Genomic DNA, 18050 nt, shown 5'->3' on the forward strand with positions numbered 1-18050 from the left:
GGTGGGACAGACTGAAGAGCCACAAAAAACGTGATGAAAATTAAAAATAAGCTTATTAATGATTTAATGCAAATACAGTGTTAATAAAACGGCCTCTGGGGTATAAAAATTACCTGCTGCTTTTTATTTAGTTAACCTTGTGGTACTCCTTATGTTTACAGTTCTTATTACACTGCAGTATTTTCAAATGCTGTACATCATCCTGCTGGAAACAATTTCAGTACCTGTTTTCCGTGTTCCCCCCTAATGCACTGAAGATGTGCTGCCACTGAGTCAAATAAGACTCAAGCAAAGAATTGTATAGAAAAAGTTCCAGTGTAGGCAAGCCCATCACAAGCACTCCTGTTCTTTAGTTTCAGAGCAAGTAATCTTATCTGTTCCTTTAGATGCCTGATCCTTGGGTTCTACTGGAAGGCAGTCCCTCACTTCCATCTGTCCTTTTGTGTCAGTATGCTCCTGAAAAAGGAGCGTACCTCTCCCTTGATAATGTAGCAGCTGGGTGAGTTGATTATGTGCTCTCAGCCACTGGAAATTGCTTCAGGTGCTACAGGGCGATGCTTGGTTTTTCCATGCCGTAGTGCTCAAATAGCCCATGCTTGTTTTAGTGACCTTTGAGGAGGTGCCATCTACACGTTGAAAACACCAGCATTGCAGGTGAGGCTTCTGTTGGCCATAAGGCCTCAGCCTGCCAGGAACATCCAGAATACATAGTCCTTCTAAGCTACTGCCTCTTGCTGAGTTGGCTTGTCCTGTCAAGATGGTGGAGTCAATGTAGTTCAGGAAGTTTTGAGGCTGCCATTATTTGGGGATTTCCTTGAAAGAATGGTACCCTGTGAAATAAACACTGAGAGGGGCCCAAATTCTTCTATAGGCAGGGACACCTCCCTTTAGACCATGTTGCTCAGAGGCACATCCAGCCTGGCCTTGAATGCTTCAAGAGAGGGGGGCATCCACAACCTCACTGCGCAACCTGTTCCATTGTCTCACCATTCTTAAGATTTGGTAAGAATTTCTTCCTAATGTCTGATCTAAATCTTCCCTTCCAGTTTAAAACCATTTCCCCTTGTCCTGTCACTATCTGCTCTTATTATGGGTCGTCCCGTCCCATCCCCCCCCAGCTTTTCTGTAGGTTCCCTTCAGGTACTGAAAGGCTGCTATCAGGTCTTCTCAGAGCCTTCTCTTCACCAGGCTGAAGAGACCCAACTCCCTCAGTCTGTCCTCACTGGGGAGGTGCTCCAGCCCTCTGATCATCTTTGTAGACCTCCTCTGGATTTTCTCCAATAGCTCCATGTCCTTTTTGTGTTGGGGGCCCAGAACTAGATACTGTACTCCAGGTGGGATCTCAGGAGAGCAGAGCAGAGGGGCAGAATCACCTCCCTCAACCTGCTGGTCATGCTTCTCCTGATGCAACTCAAGATATGGTGGCCTTCTGGGCTGCAAGCACGCATTGCCAGCTCATATTGAATCTTACCTCAACCCACAGCCCCACAGCCCTCTCCTCAGGGCTGCTCTCAAGCCATTTCTCTGCCCAATCTGTATCTGTGTTTGAGATTGTCCCAGCCCAGGTGCAGTACCTTGCATTTGGCCTTGTTGAACTTCATGCGTTGGCATGGGCCCACTTCTCAAGCCTGTCCAGGTCCCTGTGGATGTCATCCCTTCCCTCTAGCATGTCAACTGCACCACCCAGCTTGGTGTCATCTGCAGAGCTGTTGGGGGTGCACTTGATCCCACTGTCCAGGTTACCTTAAAAGATGCCTAATAACATCAGTCCCAACACCAATCCCTGAGGAATGCCACTCGTCACTGGTCTCCACTTGGACACTGAGCTGTTGACCACAACTCTCTGAGTGTGACCATCCAGTCAATTCCTTATTGGGCGATTGGTCCATCCATCAAATCCATTTTTCTCCAATTTAGCATTTAGGATGTCATGGGACAGTGTCAAACAGTTTGCACAAGTCCAGGTAGATGATGTCAGCTGCAGTTTTAAAAGGAAAATTATAAACAGAAGAGAAATAAACTTTTTACATGGAGAGATAGGGATAGGACAAGGGGGAATGGTTTTAAACTGCAAGAGGGAAGATATAGATGAGAAAGGAGGAGGACATTTTTAAGTCAGGACAGTGAAGCCCTGGCACAGCTGCCTAGAGAAGCAGTGGATGCTCTATCCCTGGAGGCACTCAAGGCCAGATTAGATGGGGCTCTGGGCAGCATGAACCGGTGGGAGGGCAGCCCTGCCCACAATCAGGGGTTTGGTATTAGATGTTCTTTGAGGTCCCTTCCAACTCCACTTCTGTGTTTCTTTGAGCCTGTACATTGTTTCACATTTTAAAATGTAAATAAACATGTTCTCCATCATTACAGTCTCTCTAAAGTGTATCACAGCATTTGAGATTACAGTGGAATTAGGAATCACTGTGAGAAGACCCGATGCCACGTATAGTACATAGGAAAAATGAATAGATTTATTCACATAAAATAATATCTCTGAGACTATTAAGTGTTCATATTGTGGAGATTTGTGAATGAGGATTGACTCTCATGTGACTGTTCTTATGTGCTGAAGCCCAGGTAATGATTAATTAAGTTTGTGAACTGGGGCCTGGCAGGATTGTCTCCAGTGTTTGTGCATGGTTGTATTTATAACAGAGGTGTTGTTTCTCCTCTTATGAGCTTATCAGTTCAAGATAAGCTATATAACTGCTCTCATTACTTAACTTACTAGGCTCTTTCAGTCATGCCTACAGCAAGGGGTAAGAGAAATACCTCAGCAGTACTGACATGTGGATTATTTTTCATATACACAAGGAATGTGCCATGGTTTTCTTTCAGCAGTGGGAAGCAGGAAGAGGTGTATCCAAGGGCTCATAACTCCAGTTTTGAACAGGAATGAGCAGTTCAGATGCCTTGTATCACTGTAATACATGACAAGCTTCCACAATCTTATTCTGTTGAGATAAGATGATTTCTGAGAGTTTCTGTGTGGTTGTAGGAGAGATGTTTAAGCTTTTAAAATGAATTTAATGAGGAAAGAGTGCCCTCTTAAATTCCCGCAAACAAGATTTATGTAGCACATTACTGCAGGATTTCCTCTTCCTTTTTTAATTCTTACCCCTCACAGTAAATCACTCCTTAATTTTGGTTTCTGTCCTTTATTCCCTTTGTTTCTGAGAGGGATAGAAAAGCAAAAGAGCTTTTAATCTGTTAGTGCATTACAAAGCAGTAGGTAGAAGCATTAAGATGATGGAAAAATCCTACTTAAGTTCTAGAAAAGACTGAAATATTTTCAGGTGTTTCAGAAACACAAACAAATTAGATACTGATGGGTTTGTTTGTTTGTTTGTTTTCATTCATGGGAACGATTAAAAATCACTGAGAAACAAATTTCTGGTGGGTGAGACCTATCTTTTCCTCAGTATTTTGAGTGTTCCTTTTCTGTCTTTAATGAAAATGATCCATTGTATCACTAGTCCATGAAAGGGTGCATACAAATGGGCTTAGACAGTACAAAGAAAATAGTGTCAAAAATACTGTACAGATGATAAGAAACTAATGACATCTTAGTTTTGGGGGTTTGTTAGGTTTGGTTTTGTTTTTTTTCTCTATTTTTGCATTTAATTTCTGGAATCTTTCATGTTTATATGCAATTTGTACTTAAAACTTTTCCTAAAAGGAACATCAGTTCTCTTACAGACCTGGGCATTAAAACAGGAACTGATTGTTCGTACATAAAAGCACTGTCGTAACTGTGATTTCCTGCTTTGAGTGTCTGTTTACTTTCATATTATTTCTGTACTTATAATTACACCTGAAGGGGAGTCTTTTCCTATGTGTATATATATATAAATATATATATAATTTTTAAATAATAGCAAATGTGACAGCGTTGAATGTAGCCCTTTTTAAATCTCTTTGTGTTTGTTTTTTCTTTCCTTTACATACATAATTTACCCTTGGTGCATCTTCAGCTCTGCAAGAGTCACCGTGATGAGAATTATTCAGGAGACAATTCTCAGTCAGGTTAGAATGCTATCATTTGCCTTTATATACTTCTGCAGTTAGAACTTATCCGTGTTGTGTTAAATGGTTTGCTCCTGTGTTGCTTTAATAAATGCAGGTTTTCTTTCTCACTGTTCCTTTCCTGGTGATGGAGTCTGCAGACAGAGGAAGACGAGGACACCTTGTTACAAGGAGGCTGCATATATATTGTCTCAACAAAGGGGATAATAGTTGATCCTTATGTTGAGAATATCAATTTTATGATATTTCTGATTCTTCACATAGTGGTTACCTCCCTTTGAAAGCTTTCTGTGGTCTCTGATATTTGAGTGCTACTCAGTACTCTGTGAGCAGGCACTATGTGCAGAGCTGCCTAGATAGGGTGTTGTTGTTCTTAAGGGTAAAGGAGAAGGCAGACTGCAATGTGTTGGAAGGAAATGGCATTTTACTGAGTGATCTTTCTACATATCTTTGAGACGTTGTCCAGTCATTTACATCAGTTTGTTTCATCTGTTTTTTCCATATGTCTGACTATGATGGTTTCTATTTATTTATTTGCTTGTTTTAGTAAATGGCAATTTCAATAATAACAGCTTGGTGCATGGTTAATTTCCACAGCAACTGGTTAATTGTTTGTAATTGTTCTCAATATGTTGCATTTTTCTTAAATAGCATACAAATAATTACTGAAAAGACAGCAAAAGCTGTCTTAATACAGAGAAAACAGATTAGTCCTTGTGCTGGGGCAAAGAGAGTGTTGGCTGAGATGGGGTTTTTCTCACCTATTGAAGTTTCTGTGCAGTTAAGCTCAGAGTTGTCCAGTGGTCAGTGAAGAACAGCAGGAAGGGTTGCAGGCAGGGTCCATCCTGAAGTATAGTGACCTGTTCATGGGCATGCCACTGCCCATCTCTATTACTGCAGAGGGATCTTTGATAGCTACCTCAGGCAAAGGCAAGCTGAAAAACTGCTGCTTTTAGGCAGCTGAAGTTAGGTGAATTCCCTGCTCCATTAATGGTTTTGTCTTTCTTCCACAACATCTTTCCAGGTGACCTTAGGCAAGTTGCTGTACCTTGGTGTACTCCAAGTTTGTATCTCAGTCCCCCATTCTGAGCTGTCAGTTACAGTATTTCCCCCATTTATGTGGTATTGTAAAGATTATTTAAACGATGTTCAGAGTTTGGGATGGAGAAGCATTTATTACTGGCACATTTTAAAAGGTTTTGTTTTGCATTTACAGAATCCCATTCCTTCAAATGCAAGAACAGAAGGAAAGATTCAACTGACGTTAAGTCTATATCTTCACAAAGTAGTGATGGTAAGAAAATAAAAATCAGTTAGGAATAAGATTATAAATAAAGATCAGAGGCAGCAAAAACACAGAATGAAAGAGGAACCAGACAACTTCATGAGTGATTGAACAGAGATTTCTTCAGTGTCTTACAACAGTGACTTTATACTGAACTGCAAAGTAATGCCCCAGCATGAGCCTCAGTGTAACTATGCTGCATATCAGTGCGTGGCACCTTTACTGGTGGCTTCATTGATGGGGGACATGGAGGGACTGATTTCTGCTGGTTAATTGAGAGCAGAGCTGGTCCTGATCCCACCTATGACTGACAGGCCTGGGATGGTGGTGGCAAAAGATTTCCTTCTGCTTCAGTGTGTAGTGAGAGAAGCACACCTTGTAGGGTGCATTAATGGGTTTCATTAGAGCAGCTGCAACATAGAGATGAGGGGGCTACATTCTCTCACAGAAGAAGCTGTGTCTGACTCAAATCCATCAGCAAACAAGGGGGGAGTGGGAGTTGCTGGGCATGAAGTATAGTATGGTAAGTACATCTTCCTTTCAGTATAGCTGAAGTGTGGGATGGGTGGGTGGATGGATGGATGGATGGATGGATGGATGGATGGATGGATGGATGGATGGATGGATGGATGGATGGGTGGGTGGGTGGATGGATGGATGGATGGATGGATGGATGGATGGATGGATGGATGGATGGATGGATGGATGGGGAAAATCTGACAGCAGCAGTGAGAGGTGGCTGCACAGGAGGCAGTCTGCAATGCAGGAAAAGGAACAGTAAAGCAAAAACTTGCAGGAGATACAGGAGAAACAGAAACTAGCTGGACTCTGTCATGGTGTTTCCTAGTGGCAGCTTTTGGCACTGGCTAAATGGTGTCAGATTTACACTCTGTTATGCATAAACAGTGTTCTCTCTAATGGCAGCTCCAAGTTTACAGAATCGGCGGTACTCTTCTATGGCAAGGATCCACTCAATGACAATAGAAGCTCCTATCACAAAGGTGAGTCCTGAGCATTGCCTTTTCTGCGGGCTCAGAGTTTGGAGCTGCCCTTATTGGGAAATATATAGTTTTTGTCAGTACATCCAGATCTTTACCACATCTTGTATTTAACAAGATTTAACCTTTAACAGAAGGGTGCCAGGGACTCAAAGCAAGCAGTTACATTTTCAAGTTAAAGGACTGAGGGAAACTGCACATAATTTGCTAAGTGAGAAGTAGCGTAATCCAGTTAGTAATGTTACAAAGCAAGAAAAATATTTGGTATTCACTCTTCCTTGCCTACCTCCCTCATCTGTTTTCAGGTTATTAACATAATTAATGCTGCCCAGGAAAACAGCCCCATCACTGTAGCAGAAGCCTTGGACAGAGTTCTGGAAATCCTGCGGACAACAGAGCTTTACTCCCCTCAGCTGGGTGCCAAAGATGAAGATCCTCACACAAGTGATCTTGTTGGAGGTCTGATGACTGTAAGTAAAATTAGAAAAGATGAAATTACTGTTGGCAGAGTCGTGCATCACAGTTCAGTGATCCGCTACCAAAAGCAGCTGAAGCAGAATTGTAATGTATCACTGTTTCACTTAAATGTTTTGGCTTACGTACCACCGTGTACTAAGACACAGCTATATCTCAGTCTGTTGGATGCATTCATCCTCATATAATGGTGAACATAGTCACCACTAGAAACCATATAATCTAATCTGCGTTGTATCAAGTAGATACTTTTTAGAAACTCTAAAAACTTAGATGGGATTAGAGGGATTGTTCTACAGCTACTCAACCTGACAACAAGATGAGAATAGTGGCCTTTACTTTCATCAGGTTATGACTTTGGTCCTTTAACAGTAGCAAAGCTGTCTGCCAAAGACAGACTGCCTGGATTTCAATGTGGATTACCCCATTTTGTAATGAGCACTGAGCTAATCCTTGTCAAAATAATGAAAAGGAAACAGAAGATAAATGATGGTGGTTAATGTGAATGATGAAATGCTTCAGGTGTGAATGGAGGGGTCAAGGAGGGCTCTACACTGTGTGGTTGGTAATATCCTTTCTGGAGGTCTCATGCTAGTGTTCCTCAGATTCTTTCATGTCTGTTTTGAAAGGCTGTAAAGCAAGAATGACACTTATAATTCTATTATAGTGCTACAGGTAGGAGCAGTACTTTCAGTGCCCAGGCTCAATAGCTAAGAGGCAGTATGTGTACAGCGTTTTTCCAAGTAACACCGCATGGAAATTATTTTTGCCACAATTTCTTAATAACCTTGTTTATTTTAGGATGGCTTGAGAAGACTGTCTGGAAATGAGTATGTGTTTTCCAAGAGTAAGCCACCATTTTAAATTTCTCTTTGCATGTGTAATTTCATTTGTAAATGCTAATGACAGAGAAATTCATGCTAGCAGTGGGAGCAGTAGTATGTCATTGGAAATAGTCATCTAAGTGACTGTAGAATGAGTGTTGAACCGCCTCCATTTTGGATCTGAAGCACGTTCAAATAGCTAAAACAACGCATTTAAAATGTAGAAAATCAGGCCAGAAACTTAATTAAATTGTCATTTGTTGAGCTCTTTCATTTATTTCCGGATAATCTGAAGTGACAGAAGCCACATATGGTGGGCTTTTACAAACTTCGTATTGTAAGGGAAAGAGCTGTTTTTCTTAAAAGAGCTGTTTTCTAAATAGAACACTGCATGTAGAACAAAATAAATAAATAAATAAAATCCATAAATGCTTTAATTCCCAAATTCTATTTCATCAGATATGAACCTCAGCCATAGTCACCTTTCAGTGCCAAATACTGTCAGTGATGTTCCACCTTGTATTGCACAGCTCCTGGATAATGAGGAAAGCTGGGACTTCAATATCTTTGAATTGGAAGCTGTTACAAATAAAAGGTACTTGATTTCTTTCTCTGGGTGCCCATAAAACTGTTACTGGGGTGCTGTAGCATAAAGTGCTCTGCTCAGGAGAACTGAAGAAAGATACTGCAAGTCTGTGAGAGCTGTCTTCCTGTTTTCTGTGTGCATACATGTACATGTTCATACTACCTACAACATCTACAAGCCAAGCATGCATCAGGGTTAGAGTATATGCATAGGCCACAGGAATCTCTTTATAGGCTGTTATCTTCTCTGACAGCATCTCCAACCTTCCCAGGTTGTTTTCTTTTCAACTCCTACCTTGTTTGACTCCCACCAGATTTCTAAAGTCAGGCCATCAAAGCCCAGCATTGTTACATTCTGGGTGTCCCACTGATGCCTTCATTCCTGCTACTGCACAAATGGTCAGGCTGGAAATAGCAAGCTGCTCCCCTCCATCACCTAAATCACCCTATGATTTTGTGAGCTGTGAGACAACGATGGCTTTTGGTTTTAAGGATAAAAACTGGTCTGGAGGATAAGCCAGTGATAGGAATAAGAGACTGAGATTGTGATTATTGCAATGATTATAAGACATAATCAATATAGTTTGTGTGTTGCCAACCTGATACATTTAGAAAGTAGGAATCTGTACCCACAAAGTCAATAGATTACATGAAGCTGTAACTGTTTGCACTTTGTCTTATTATTTCTTAGCCTTTGGAATGTGGTTGTGTTTAAATTGTGTTTTTTCTTTTCAAAAACAAACATATTTTTGATTGATTAACAAATACTCAAAACACAAAGGAACAGAGCTTTTAAGCATTTTTATCTGAGGCTTCTTGAAGCCCAAGATAAAGTCATAAGAATTGGTGAATCTGTAGTGGAGCTGTGCCACTTTGCAGGACACATTAAGAATGAAAGAAGATGTAACCATTCATAACCTAGTTGGTTAGGCTTTATAGAGGTTCAGGTGCGCATTAGAGGTGTTTAATTTTATTGTTAAGGTCTTGTTGGTTTATTTGATGAAAACATCACTCTTTAGAAGTACTTACATTACAGCAGTGCCATCCTCTCTTGTTGTTTCCTAGGCCACTAGTTTATTTAGGCTTTAAAGTTTTCGGCCGGTTTGGAGTCCCTGAGTTTTTGAATTGCTCAGAAGCCACACTGCGAGCATGGCTGCAGCTGATGGAAGCCAACTACCACTCCTCCAATGCATACCACAACTCCACACACGCTGCGGATGTCCTGCACGCTACCGCCTTCTTTCTGGGAAAGGAGAGAGTTAAGGTAAAACTGTTGCCTAGGAGCTGGGAGTTGGGTATACTTGCTCAGGTGCCACTCTGAGCTGCCATTTTCTATGTGTCATTCAGGGTCATTTGTTTACTCAAATAATTGTCCTCACTCCATATGGTTACTCTGCCCTTGAAGTCTTTTCCTGTGATGCCTGCAGGCCCACACAGTTTCTCTGAAGTCGTTGACAGGAGGAAGGAATTTATGCTTTTAACTAGCAACAACAGGGAAAAAAAATATTATTAACTGACTATTTCCTTAGTAATTTGTAAAGCTTTGCAGAACATACAAGGTCTGTGGGAGTGCCAGCAGTATAGAGTCATTCAGACAGATGCATAAAGTGGAAAAGTGCCTACAAGAGGATGATGTTGTTAGGTAAAATCTAAATTAATAGAATTTGGGTGAGCATAGAGGGTCTTGGAGGAGTTAACCAAGTGCGCACAGTGAGTGAGGAATGATTGCAAGGAGGTGGGTCCCTGCTCTCAAGCTTAAGGTTGTATATCTTTGAGTTCAGATAAATGATCAGAAATTATTTTGTTGTAATTTCTGGGCCATGTCATGATCTCTCTCTCATCTGTAGGGAAGCCTTGACCATTTAGATGAAGTGGCTGCATTAATAGCAGCCACCATTCATGATGTAGATCACCCTGGACGGACCAACTCCTTCCTGTGCAACGCAGGCAGTGAATTAGCTGTCCTTTACAATGATACTGCTGTGCTAGAGAGCCATCACACAGCACTGGCATTTCAGCTGACGGCTAAAGACAGCAAATGCAACATTTTCAAGAATATTGATAGGTAAGTCTGCTGGAGGACAGTGTGTCTGCGAGGACTGATGGTTTGGGGATTTCGGTCTGGTGCAGATTAAGAGCCTAACTTCTGAACCAGAAAGTGTCATTTAAATGGAGACATCACTGATAATTTACCTCTTCCAGAATCCCAAGTAAATGTTATATTAAAATAGGCTTTGATTCCCCCACCCCCTGTGCTCTGCATTTTGCAGCACTGTATTGTTTGGAAGCACAAGGGTATCTGGTAATCTTGTATGGCATGGTCCAGCTGGCAGGCCCTTCTCAAACCCTGCACCTTTCCTAGTTATGAAGGCATCAGCTCATGTGGGTGAGCCCCTGAGTTGTGTTCTGCAGCAGTCTGGGAAAGAACAAGGAGAGGACAAGGTTCAGTCTGGCAGGCTTGTGAGCAGAAACTACTTTTGTTTCCTAGAAATCACTATCGGACGTTGCGCCAGGCCATTATTGACATGGTTCTGGCAACAGAGATGACAAAGCACTTTGAACACGTAAACAAATTTGTGAACAGCATCAACAAGCCAATGACATCGGAGGAGACCAGCTCACATGTGAGTGCTCGCATGACTTTGCACCTCATTTGACTCGCGTGACTTTGCACCTCTCGGCATTTCAGTGAAGTTTTTCCACCATAACATGAGGTATCGCTTCATTCACATTGTATTGACTTGCCCTAAGGACACAACTGGATTTGTGATCTCACACTTCAGTGCGTGAAGGAATATTTCCTTCAGTCTTCTATGCCTGTCTGGACTCTGCTTCTATTTTGTAAGCCTTGCTGTCAAAGCTTTTTTTGCATTCACAAAACATGGAAGTAGATGCTTTTGTACACGCAAAATACATGGAACCAGGTCAGCACTGTGCCTACAATCCTGCCTCTGAGTGGTGGGATTTCCCTAAGCCTGGGTCTCCGAGGAAACTGCAGTTTTGTTCCCATGCCATCAGGAGTCTAAGAGCCTTGAGGAACAGCTCTGTTGCTTCCTGACATCACTCCAGCCCCATTCTTAATTTCATCAAAAGCAATCTGGGCCATTTTTCATGTCAGTTCATGTGCACTAAGGCTCTACAGCCAGCCCAGGCCTATTTCACATATTCCCTATGTGTTTACTAGCTCATGCTCCTCTTTACCTTCATTTGTTGCCTCTCGAGGTTGAACATTGTCTGACATGGTTCTCCTGGAAGCCTTATTCACCTAAAGATCATCTTATCACTTATCATTTCTAATAAAGTAGTATTTTATTAGAAATGGGGAAAAGAAATAAGAACAAGGTAAAGTTCAGTTATACTAAAAAATGATAAGAGCTCTGTATTTTCTATTCCAGTCACCACAATGTACCTGTAGAAAACATGGGGGGTTTTTTGTGTTGTTGTTTTTGGTTTTTAATTCAGCCTCCTTTATCTGTCTCTTTTAAAGCATACATGAGCTAGAAGCCATACAAGTACAGCACAAGCCACACACCTTACTGATTTGTTTTTTTCCCTAGTGTAGGTTGTTCTGTTCCTTATTTTTAATGGTGGCTCTTCATGTTCTTGATCTTGAACAGCAGTATGTGAGCAGGTCTAATCTAGCAGCTCTTTCCTGGGTTGCCCACGCTGAAAAAAATAACTGCTAAACATAAAGTTAGAAGATTAATGCTGAATTGGGAACTGCAAAGTATCTGCCCATAAACCACAAAGACATTAATTTAGCAGTGGTGGTAAAAAGTATTTATGTTCAATTTTTGACTCGGAGTTGAATTTAGCAGTGAAAGGAGGCCATAACTACACAAATGTATTATTTTGAGAATAGCATTAATGCCGTGTTGAGCTGAGGTAGAGGCTTTTTATTACTCACTAAGGAACATAATATACCTGTGCCCTTCTAAACTATTCAGGACCCAGATGATGATGCCACAGCAGACATTTCACAAATGCTCTGTTCCCTCCATTCATTCTCCACAGCAGTCAGTGGATGCTTCATTATGTGGCTGCCTTGCAAGCACACAGAGACTGTCTGCTCTCAGTCTGACACTACTCCATTTTCCTACTGTTAATCTCCCACAAGAGGTGAGGCTCAAATTTAGCAGGTACCAAAGACCAAAAGGTATTCCAGGCCCAAGGTACAGAATCCAGCACAAAAAATGAGCAAGTGTCATTGAAAACACTATGGAACTGAACACTATGGAACTGAGTGGCATACACTCGCATTTCTGCCTCCAAAAGAAATTGTGCACATCACATCACCCCTCTGTGCTTGCCTCAGTTTTCTAATCTGTGAATTAAATCTGAAAACACCCACCTGGATGAAGCAGCCTCCTCCCATCACAGCCCCCAAACTCTAAACACAGCAGTGATGATGGTTTGTCAGCTTGCTGTGGGTGTATGACTCCCTGCTCTGGTCCAGTTCCCAGAAGGCAAGGCTGGGATGCAGAGGAGGATGACCTACCCTGGCTAACAGAGCCTCTTTTTATTTCACAAACTGTGTTATTTCTGAGAACCTCTCAAGCTGCCACCAGAGGCTACTCTGTAAGGCATTGCTTCCAATGGAGAGGAGATTTTGCTTCCAGACTCTCCTCTGACTTCCAGCTCTCTCCTCTGACTTCATGGTACTCTGCATGGAGGGAGAAGGCACCAGGCTGGGTACCCACCTGCCACATAAGCACTGCTAATAATGATAGATCTACTCCTAGCAGGGATGCTGGCCATCAGTACTTATAACCAACTCTCTGTTACAGAGTGAAGGCACTGACTGTGAATGCACAGCCAACATGAAGAACTTTCCAGATAACCAAACACTGATCAAGCGTATGATGATTAAATGTGCAGATGTAGCAAATCCATGTCGTCCCCTAGAACTATGTATTGAATGGGCAGGGAGGATTTCTGAGGAATATTTTGCACAGGTATGTACATTTTTATCACTGGATTATTATCCTGTGTAAGAAGGTGACTATTTTGTTCCAGTGGAATCTGTCTGGCATCACCATGGGCACTACAGTACAGTATTCTCCCCATTCATGAGAAGAATTCACTCCAAAGTTATTGTTTCTTCTGAAGCTTGTGGAACAGAGTGGTAGAAGGGCTTCATACATTCATCTTTCTCCATCTACTGAGAACCAAGTCATTTATTTGTCTGACATTCAATCATCATCACTCTTCTAGTTTCTAGTTATCTACTAGTCAATACCTGCCCTGAACAGAGCACGAGGAGTGATTCCATGCCTGATGAACACCTCAACTGAATGATACTGATGCTTTCTCTTCTAAAATGGTACCTTCTATGTCTAGTGACAGTATTGGTGGACAAAGGGAAGGCAACCAATGTCATTTACCTGGCCTTGAGCAAGGCCTTTGACATCCAAATTGGAGGGATGTGGATTTGACAGGTGGACCACCTGGTGGATAAGGGATTGGTTGAAAGGCCACAGACAGAGGGTGGTGATTCATGGTTCTATGTCCAGGTGGAGGCTGGTAATGAGCAGTGTCCCACAGGGGTCTGTCTTGGGACTGGTGCTCTTTAACATCCTTATCAATGATATTGACAATGGAATTGAGTGCACCCTCAGCTGATGACACCAAGCTGAGTGGTGAGGTTGACACAATGGAAGGAAGGGATGCCATTCAGAGGGACCTCAACAGGCTTGACAGGTTGGCCCGGGTGAACCTAATGAGGTTCAACATGGCAAAGCGTGAGGATTTGCACTTGGGTCAGAGGAACCCCAGGCATTTATACAGACTGGAAGGAGCAGTCGAGTAGCCCTGCAGAGAAGGGCCGGGGCTAATGATGCATGAAAAACTGAACATGAGCCAGCAGTGTGCTCTTGCAGCTAGGAAAGCAAATGGTATCCTGGGCTCCCTCAGAAAAGAGATGGCCAGCAGTGATAGGGAGGTGATTGTCTCTCTCTGCTCTGCGCTTGTGAGGCCCCAGCTGGAGTACTGCATCCAGATCTGGGGCCCCCAAAAAAAGAAAGCTGCTGGAGAGGGTCCAGAAGAGGGTGTTTAAAATGATCAGAGGGCTGGAGCTCCTCTCCTACAAAGAGGCTAAGAAAGCTGGGCTTGTTTAGCCTGGAAAAGAGAATGCTGAAGGGTGACCTCATTGCAGCTTCCAGTACCTAAAGGGAGCCTACAAACAGGAGGGGAGTCAACTCTTTGCAAGGGTAGATAACAGCAGGAAAAGGGAAAATTGTTTTGAATTGAGGGAGGGAAGATTTAGATTGGATGTCAGGGGGGATTTCTTCACTGTGAGAGTGGTGAGGTGCTGGCACAGGCTGTCCAGATATGCCCCATCCCTGGAGGTGTTCAAGGTGTTCTGATTGGGCTTGTTGGCTCCACCATTACACTAAGAATAACACAATCAATCCTCTTCCATTTATGGTCAGAGTTAAATGGCATATTCTGACTTCTGTTATTCTTTTAACACAAGAGAAGCAAAGCAAGTACAGGCAGCAGCATCCCTCTTACTTAAAAGATAAATGGTTTGGAACAGCGACCAGAGCTGTGGACAAGTTCAACTCTGTCCTCTGCTAAAGGACTCTGAAACTCCATTTTCCATTTTTAGCTGGTGTGCCCCAATCACCATAATAGTGCTCTGTCTCACTTGAGCTAAGAACAGTCACAGCACCACTGCAGCAGTACTTGTGAGGTGGAAGAGATGCTAATTTCAGTCCCTGTTCCAGAGGAAACAAAGCATGGGAAGTTCACCTTTGGAGTTCAAAGTTTGGTCTGAAGCCTCCTGCTGCAACTCATCTAGTCCCCCTGGCCTTGCTGTTCCAACATGAAAGGCTGCAGAGGCTAACTGGTGTTTCATTTTCTTAGACAGACGAAGAGAAGAGACAGGGCCTGCCTGTTGTGATGCCTGTATTTGACAGAAACACCTGCAGCATTCCCAAGTCTCAGATTTCCTTCATTGACTATTTTATAACAGACATGTTTGATGCATGGGATGGTAAGTTGAATTTGAGAATTTCCCATTTCACAAAAGCTGAGTACTTAATAGTTACATAAAGAGGGAAAGACTTAAAACCAAGTTATTCTAAGTAGGTCTTCTGAAAAGCAGAAACCAATATCAAAGTGTTTGCATGACAGGAAACAATGGCTAAACTTCTCATACACTAAGAAAGGCATTAACTTGAAGGAGAAAGACTGAGAACATCTTCCCCTTGTTAGCATTAACTTACAGGAGATAGGATAACACTGACTTCAAACGAAGCTGGGCTGTTCTGCTGCACGTTTTGTACATGTAGTGAAACTGTTCCTCTTGTTTCAGCATTTGCACACCTGCCTGTTCTGATGCAACACTTGGCCAATAACTACAAACACTGGAAAATGCTGGATGAGTTAAAATGCAAGAGTCTCAGGCTTCCGTCAGAAAACAACAACTGACACTAAAGCAAGAAAAACAGACTTCCCAATCTACCAGTGTCACTGTGAATCGCTTATTAACTTGGATACAATGGGGATAGTGTTTCCTTTCAAGTGAAACTAAGACTGTGTGTCAAGAACAAAGTATTTTATCCATCATTTTTTAAGCTTCTCTGAATTCAACACAAAAGTATTTTCAGAAAGACCATAAACAAGTGCACTTTGGAAATACATTTCTGTGGCAGATAAGGTACTTCCAAAACTAATCTCCTAGTGCTGAATACAAATCTGTTGGATCTTGTATCAAATACAGCTGCACCCACTAACACTTCGCACAACCGTTTCCCAGTCACCAGGAAAATAGTAAGTTGACCAACAACCATGAACACTTCCCAGTTACCTAGCATAAATTTGCTCTGGTTCTGCCAGTGTTCTTTAGCTCTTCAACCACAGTTGTAAGGAGAGCATGCACTCTAGAACAAGCAAACCTCAAGAAACTGGGCACATTAAAAACAAACCTAGCACCATTTAAAGCAAAACTTTCATTACAGAGGATAAAAACCATAAAATAAGTATGTTCAGTGTAATTGGTGCCATCCACGCTTATCTCTGCCATCTTAGATATTAACATGTGACATTGTCTACCTTTACATATAAACCACTGTGGCAGTAGACTGACATCTCTTTTTTATGACGTGATGGTTGTACGCAGTCATCGATTAAACTGATCCAAACGTTACAAGGCCATACATTGTGCTACTTACTTAGCAGATGAGCCTTCATCTTTAATAAATAAATAAAGTTTCCAGGTTATAATTTATAACAGCATTACAATTTGTACTGCTTTTTTCCTTCCTAACAAAATGCTGCTTTGTTTGGTCATGTTCAAAAACAAAACAAAAAAAACATTCCAAAAGTTGTAAATAAGTAAAAAACCAAACACAGTTTTTCATTGGTTTTAAACTAAGAAATTTATGCTAAAGCTTCCTAAGCACAAACGCATATTTTTGTACGTATCATTTTAACCACATGCAGACAGTGAACACGAGTTCAGGTTTTAGACTTATTCTCTGATTATTCAGTTAATAAATCATGGCAGAACTGCTGATTTTCGAACTCTTTGCACTGCAGGCAAAGCGTCAGATCAGTGACTTGAGTTGAAACGAAGGGTCTCAAGACAGACTCTCCCCCACACCCTCACAGCGTATCAACAACTGAACTAAGGAAAGAATAAAAGGAGCTTTAGGTAGCTGTGGAAGAAAGGCGACAGCGATTGTTTTACTGCAGGTAGCTTAGGTAACGTGCCAACCTTTTTTGTATGTTTTGTACCAAGTTTGGAAAACGAAATGAAACATTCATAAAATGTTATGTGCAGAGAAAAAAAAAAAAATGTATATAAGGTATATTTTTGTTAGAACTGTAATAGAACCTTACTTTTGGTTGCTATGTATTAAAATGCTGCACTGTGTATATTTGAAGAACGGTGTTTCTGGTGAAAGATATATATTCATTATTTCTTATTATAGATGCAACATTTTTTTCAATGGGTTTTTATTCAGATGAGTTGAACCTCTGTTTTTTATACAGTAAATTGCTTTTACCATTCTTTTATTTACAACTAGTGCTCTCAACGGTTGTATCTTAACTATTCCAGTGACTGAATGCTCACTGCAGCTTGCATTAGAGAAAAGAATTTAAACTTCCAAAGCTTTCGAAGTCCCTGTACGATCATACTGCAGAACTGTAAGATCACAGCCATGTAAAACACTTCAATTCAGTATTGTCACAGCTCTGTCACACAAAGAGGAATGTCAATGGTAGAAGGAACGGAAGAAATAAAGTTCAGCCTCAGTACCTGACTTAAAGCATTAACGTGAAATATTTGTTGCAAGATCCTGTGTTTTCTTACCCAGACAAAGTAAAGAAGTATTTCACATGGAGTAATGTCCTCTTTAAGAGCAGAACAAATAAGCATGAATTAATCTTGTATGTACCAGTTCTGTGAGACTCTTTCCCACTGACTAAGTCTGTTGCTTCATGCTGTTATCAGTACACGTGTGCTTAAATTGCCTGTTTTCTCTGTGCAGATCTTTAGGGTATTTCTGACAGAGACTTTTACTACCACAACACAGAATTCTGCTTTATTGAGATCTGGAAAAAGAAATTCAAAATAAATCACAGAAACACTGAAGCACCCATTGCACTCCAGACCATTCACCACCTTTGCAGTCCTCCTTCAGATGCTCTCTCACAGCATTATGTCCTTATCTTGTGTCACCCCAGTGGCACCCAGTGCAGGAGGTGAGGCCACACAGCACAGAGCAGAGTGGGACAACCCCTCCCCTCACCTGATGGCAATGCTGGGCCCATTGCACCGCAGGTTGCAGGTGGCCTTTTGGGCTGCCTGGACACACTGCTGCCTTATGTTCAACCTGCTGTCAACCAGAACAA

The 18050-nt window shown here is 41.8% G+C and overlaps 1 protein-coding gene across 5 annotated transcripts in view; it reads left to right on the forward strand.

Annotated features, from left to right (window-relative positions):
• Window positions 1-17790, forward strand: part of PDE8B (phosphodiesterase 8B) — a 65344-nt gene extending 47554 nt beyond the window's left edge. For 3 of the 5 annotated variants that reach the window (XM_032441227.1, XM_032441229.1, XM_032441228.1), the window contains 12 exons: window positions 3969-4020; window positions 5237-5314; window positions 6212-6306; window positions 6609-6773; window positions 7579-7624; window positions 8061-8196; window positions 9252-9450; window positions 10034-10251; window positions 10675-10810; window positions 12974-13141; window positions 15054-15183; window positions 15505-17790. In XM_032441227.1, the coding sequence (XP_032297118.1) occupies window positions 3969-4020; window positions 5237-5314; window positions 6212-6306; window positions 6609-6773; window positions 7579-7624; window positions 8061-8196; window positions 9252-9450; window positions 10034-10251; window positions 10675-10810; window positions 12974-13141; window positions 15054-15183; window positions 15505-15620 (1539 nt within the window). In that variant the 3' untranslated portion in view covers window positions 15621-17790. The remainder of the gene's footprint in view (window positions 1-3968; window positions 4021-5236; window positions 5315-6211; window positions 6307-6608; window positions 6774-7578; window positions 7625-8060; window positions 8197-9251; window positions 9451-10033; window positions 10252-10674; window positions 10811-12973; window positions 13142-15053; window positions 15184-15504) is intronic. The other 2 variants (XM_015848637.2, XM_015848638.2) reach the window with 1 other exon arrangement.
• Window positions 17791-18050: the final 260 nt, after the last annotated feature.

This window comes from Coturnix japonica, chromosome Z (genome assembly GCF_001577835.2).
Source record: "Coturnix japonica isolate 7356 chromosome Z, Coturnix japonica 2.1, whole genome shotgun sequence".
Lineage (NCBI taxonomy): Eukaryota > Metazoa > Chordata > Aves > Galliformes > Phasianidae > Coturnix > Coturnix japonica.